General features: G+C 39.0%; 1 protein-coding gene across 3 annotated transcripts in view; it reads right to left on the bottom strand.

Annotated features, from left to right (window-relative positions):
- Window positions 1–6,164, bottom strand: part of PGGHG (protein-glucosylgalactosylhydroxylysine glucosidase) — a 233,730-nt gene that overhangs the window by 79,329 nt on the left and 148,237 nt on the right. For all 3 annotated transcript variants that reach the window (XM_075837336.1, XM_075837338.1, XM_075837337.1), the window contains exons 6-7: window positions 6,049–6,164; window positions 1,892–2,003 (exon numbers count right to left, since the gene is read on the bottom strand). The exon at window positions 6,049–6,164 is cut by the window's right edge and continues 16 nt beyond it. In XM_075837336.1, the coding sequence (XP_075693451.1) occupies window positions 1,892–2,003; window positions 6,049–6,164 (228 nt within the window). The remainder of the gene's footprint in view (window positions 1–1,891; window positions 2,004–6,048) is intronic.

A 6,164-nucleotide genomic window follows, 5' to 3' on the forward strand; every position in this document is an offset into this window, starting at 1 on the left:
AAAAAAAAAAAATGACATTTGTAAATTTCACCTCTACTTTTCTCTAATTCCTGTGAAACACCGAAACGGTTAAGACACGTTCTGAATGCTGCTTTGAATACTTTCAGGGGTGCAGTTTTTAAAATGGGGTGATTTATGGGGACTTTCTAATATATAAGGTATATATATATATATATATATATATATATATATATATAGATATAGAGATATAGAGAGAGAGAGAGAGAGAGAGAGAGAGAGAGAGAGAGAGAGAGAGAGAGAGAGAGAGAGAGAGAGAGAGAGAGAGAGAGAGAGAGAGAGAGAGAGAGAGAGAGAGAGAGAGAGAGAGACTTGAATTTTTTTTGAAAATGTGAGAAATTGCTGCTAAAGTTCTAAGCTTTGTAACGTCCTAAAAAAATATGCAAACAAAGTAGACATATGGGAAATGTTAATTCATAACTATTTTGTGTGGTATTACTATCTGTTTTGCAAGTAGATACATTTAAATTGAGAAAAATGCAAATTTTTTCTCAATTTTGGCGTTTTTCACAAATAAACACTGAATTTAATTGACAATACTTTTTCACTAACATAAAGTACAATATGTCACGAGAAAACAGTCTCAGGATCACTTAGCTAGGTAAGAGCATTCCAAAGTTATTACCGCAAAGTAACACGTCAGATTTGAAAAAAATCATCTGTTTACTGAAGGCCAAAACAGGCTGTGTCCTGAAGGGGTTGAGGGGTTTAATTACAAAAAAAAAAAAAAAAAAAGTAAGAAGCTAATTTGCATTTATCCCCTATAAAAAAAAAATTAATAGAAGATATTGGTTGTAATTTGATAACACATTAATAATAATAATAATAATCATCTTTATTTATATAGCGCCAACATATTACGCAGCACTTTACAATTTAGAGGGAACATGAAACAAACAATATCAGACATTACATAGTGACAAAGTTCATTTACAATTCAAACCTGGGGAGTAAGGACCCTTCTCGCAAGAGCTTACAATCTATGAGGACATAAGGGAGACACAAAGTGTAATAGTGTTTGTTCTGTACAATGGTCCGGCCATTTTTACACACATGCGGTGGTAACATAAAGCTGCATGAGCCGGTCACCAGCCAGTATCCGTGTATGACGGACATGAAGAGAAGGAGTGTGAGGGAATCTTATTCTGATGACTAATCTAAATGGAGGGCCATGGAAAGGAGTCAGATTAGGGAATGTTATAGGCCTGTCTAAATAGATGTGTTTTCAGGGCACGTTTAAAACTGTGGATATTGGGAATTAATCTGATTGTCTGGGGTAGCACATTCCAGAGGACATTAAAGTCCGAATTTTTTTTTTGTCTAAAAGTATAAAATAAAAGATTTCCCTTAGGCCTATTCACGTGACGGAATTTTTACACTGATTCCAATGCGGCAAACATGACGGAATTCGTGTGGAAATCTTGCTGGAAAAAAAGACATTCACTTTGTGATGCGTTTTCCACAACGTATTTTGCCACGAAAACAGCTTTTCCCCATTGAGTGGGAATAATCTGCATACGGAAAACGGCACTGCCAAATCGTGGGTGAAATTAGTCTGTCAGCCTGGTATTTCTGCTGCGGAATATCTGAAAAATACACGTCGGATTTTTCCACTGGAAAAATCCGTCATGCGAACAGGACCTCAGAATGAGGCATTCCAAAAGGTGAAGTTTTGCTGTGAATATTCAGGGATCAGAAGGCCATGGTATGGAAAGGGTGATTCGCACAGTTCCTGTGCCCACGCCATCACCACGACGTACATTTACGCCATCTTGTGGGATTTACATAGTTCACATGATGTAAATGTACGCAATGGTACGGGAAGGGGTTAACAGATTGAAAAAGACACTTTATGGATATATTAGTTGTATACCTTTAATATGATAACACTGTTCTTCTGTGCTCCACACAACTCTGCTACACCAGTAATCAGCAATTGAGCTCACCACTTCCCAACCACCACTCAAAGCAAACAAATCTATATCCTATAAAACAGAATAAAAATCAAAAATGTTCAATCAGTTTTCACCTGTCCACATGAGGTTCACTATTGTTTTTACATGTGAAAATGGTCTAAGGATAGGTGTGCTCTACAAATGTAACCAGTGATTACAGAACTGCTCATATAGCAATCCCATAATATAATATTATTACTGATCATGCTCAGTTTTAGGAGGGAAAATAAGTTATCACTGACTTCTTAGCTGCATGATCCTCTTCAATATGAAAACATATCTATTTTTATATTATAGAAGTTAAAGCTAGGTTCACATCACAATTAGGGTATGTTCACACGTGCACGTCCGTTACGGCTGAAATTACGGAGCTGTTTTCAGGCGAAAACAGCTCCTGAATTTCAGACGTAATGGCAAGTGCAGGCGTTTTTCACAACGTTCATTACGGACGTAATTGGAGCTGTTTTTCTATGGAGTCAATGGAAAACGGCTCCAATTACGTCCCAAGAAGTGACAGGCACTTCTTTGACACGGGCATCTTTTTTACGCTCCGTCTTTTGACAGCGGCGCGTAAAAAAAATGACCGTCTGCACAGTAAAACCCATTCAAATGAACGGGCAGATGTTTGCCGACGCTTTTAAGCAGTATTTTCGGCCGTAATTCCAGGCGTAAAACGCCTGAATTACGTCTGTAAATAGTGCGTGTGAACATACCCTAAGGGTCAACTTTCTGCGTATACTGCGGAAAATTCTCCTAACATGACTGTATGAGTATTATTAGTCAAACATATGCCAAAACGTGGTGTGAACTTAGCCTGATGAACTTCAGAATCAGCTAGTTCTCTAGCTGGAAGGCAAACTGATAAAACTCAGTAGTCCGTGATATTACAAAACTGTTTCTATAACTAGGGAATTTCCATTACATGTGTAATAACTGGTGATTTATGCATTTCTAAAGTGGAACTGCACTTTAAAGAGGCTCTGTCACCACATTATAAGTGCCCTATCTCCTACATAATCTGATCGGCGCTGGAATGTAGATAACAGCAGTGGTTTTTATTTTGAAAAACGATCATTTTTGAGCCAGTTATGAGCAATTTTAGATTTAGTTTCTTAATGCCCAACTGGGCGTGTTTTTACTTTTGACCAAGTGGGTGTTGTAAAGAAGTGTATGAGGCTGACCAATCAGTGACATACACTTCTCATTGTTCCAGCCCAGCATGATCCACAGCACAGTGTCATTCTGCAGTGAAAGAAGCTGGGCTGGAACAATGAGAAGTGTATGATGCTGATTAGTCACTGATTGGTCACTGATTGGTCAGCCTCATACACTTCTTTACAACACCCACTTGGTCAAAAGTAAAAACACGCCCAGTTGGGCATTAAGAAACTAAATCTAAAATTGCTCATAACTTGCTCAAAAATGATCGTTTTTCAAAATAAAAACCACTGTTGTTATCTACATTCCGATCAGATTATGTAGGAGATAAAGCACTTATAATGTGGTGACAGAGCCTCCTTAAGGCCGGGTTCACAAGTAGCGTAAATACTGCGGGTTTGTGGAAAATCCGCAGAATAATACAGTAGCAGCAGAGGAGATTTGAACAAATCTCATCCCCACGCTTTGTAAATAAAGGGAAAAAAACACTAAAAAATGTACCTGTGATGCGTTTTTTTAAACCGCAGCACATCAATTGTATTTGCGTAATTGCTGCTTTTTTGTCGCCGATTTTCCCCCATTGAATTCAATGGGAAGGTATAACCCGCAACGCATAGCAGATGTTGCGATTTTTGCTGTGGAAAAGCTGCAATTCAGCCGCAAAAATTGCAACTCTGAAAAAAAATAAATATATATTATACTTACCCAGAATTGTTCGTCCAGGCCGGCTTCCTGGGATGACGTTTCATCCCATGTGGCTGCTGCAGCCTGTGATCATTCCAGGTGGCTGGTCTGCAGGAGCTCAGATGGTAAGTATGCGCGTTTTTTTTCCTGCTCTGCTTTTCACAGCGGACATTCTGGCCGAAAAACTGCACTACAAATTTTGTGCAGATTTTCGGACGGAATTCCCTTTAGTTGCCAGGGTGGATACGCTGCATACCTTTACGCAGAAGATCCGCCCTGTGTGAACTTACACTTAGGCTACATGAACACATTGCGTAATTTGGTGCAGAAAATCTGCATCAAAACCGCAGGTAATTCCGCAGGTAAATTCTGCACTGGCTTGTCCACACACAACGGAATTACTGCAGAAAACTTCTGCAGAAATTCCGTTGAAAGTCAAAGGCTTTCCACTGCGGCAAAAACGCACCATTTCCTGCAGTTTTTACGGCAGAAAATGGTGCGTAAATTGCTGCGGTTTTCTCAATGTTAGATGGAGACCTCTCCTCAGAAAAAACGCAGCAATTCTGCACACTTTCCGTAGCAGAAATTGACATGATACGGTCCAAAAAATACGCACCGCAGATCAATTTCGGCTCGGAAAATTTTACGCAGCATGTGGATGAGAATTGTTCAATCTCATCCACTATGCTGCTACTGTATTCTGCTGCGTTTTTTCCGTCCGAAATTCCAGCCGGAAAAAAAGTGGCAATTCTGCAGCGTGTGGACGAGCCCTTAGTAGTGAGTTTTTTTAATGCGTTTTTTACATTTTGATGCGGAAATAGGTGCAGTTTTATGCTTCAGATTTTTGTACGTTCTTTTTCAAAACTAGACAGATACAAATCTGAGGCGGAAATGCAAGATAAATTGAAATGCTGTGAATTTTAAAATACGCACCGCAGATCAATTTACGTGCAGATAAAAACTGCAACGTGTGGATGAGATTTCTTGAAATCTCATTTACTTTTTTGGTACTGAATTACGCTGCGGATTAGCGCACAAAATTACGCACGGCAAATCCGCATGTAATACGCATCATGTGCATTTGGCCTTAATGGTCATGAATGTTGCAATACAGTTGATATTAGGGAGCTGATCGGATATTGGGGTATATATATGAGTACACTAAGGCCTCTTTCACATGGCAGTATTCTGGTATGTATTTTGTATCATGATTTATAAGACAAAACCAGGAGTTGGTCCAAAACACAGAGGTGGTACAAATCTTTCATTATAATTTTTCTCTATGTAGGTTCCACTCCAGGTTTTGGCTTACAAATACTGATGCAAAATACTGTCGTGGTGAAAGAGACCTTTGGGCCGGTTTCACACAGTGTTTAGCAGAATTTTTTGTGCCACTTTTCGCAGATTTTTTTTGTGGGGTGCATAAAACATAGTGGCCAATTATGTGTGTTGAAAGTCTTTAGTAAAATCTGAGAAATTCTACAAGTTTTGGTTTATCGTGCGTTGGAATCCGCACCAAAAACATGCGAAATCGCCTCCCATTGATTTCAATGGGAGGCGGAGGCATTTTTTTCCCCCGATGCAACTTTTAGCCACTCACGGGGAAAAAAACTTCATGTTCTTTCTTGCCGCAGATCCGCCTGTGACCTCCCATTGAAATCAATGGAAGGCAGAGAAAGCCTTTTCAGCTGTGTTTTTTTTCTCCTCTGCCCTCAATGGTCACGGGTGAAAAACGCAGTGACAACCGCGGCAAGAAAGTGCAGGCAGTTCAAAATCTGCCTAAAAATTCAGTTTCTTTTTATTAACCGCAAAATCCCCCGTATGAACAGGGCATAAGGGTACACTTACACATGACATTTTTGCCTTGTATTTCTGCAGTGTAAAAATACATTGCGGAAAACATTACAATGTATGACTAAGGGAAAAATATTCTGCAACTCTGACTGAATTTTTTCCCATAGGCATACATTGTAACGTTTTCCGCAGTATAGGTTTACGCTGCGGAAATACAAAGCAACTACGCCACGTGTAACTGCACCCCGAGACTAACATGATAAGCTGGAAAAAAAAAATCATAATAATCCAAGTAAGTCGGCAGCGTATTTTTCCCTTATTTTCCTCCATCTCACTACATCTTACATTCGGTACCTAGTTCAATGTTAAAATACAATACTACCTGCCAACTAAAATTATAGCATTTACAGATAAAATCAAATAATGCATTTATTTTTACCTTTGTCATGTAATAGTATTGCTTAAATGTCATCAAAACATCTCCATTAATGTGAATTTCTTGGTCTCCATATATTTTCTCTGGACAAACTTCATATCCTGTTATGGCACTTTCCC

This window comes from Rhinoderma darwinii, chromosome 9, assembly GCF_050947455.1.
Source record: "Rhinoderma darwinii isolate aRhiDar2 chromosome 9, aRhiDar2.hap1, whole genome shotgun sequence".
NCBI classification, from domain to species: Eukaryota; Metazoa; Chordata; class Amphibia; order Anura; family Rhinodermatidae; genus Rhinoderma; species Rhinoderma darwinii.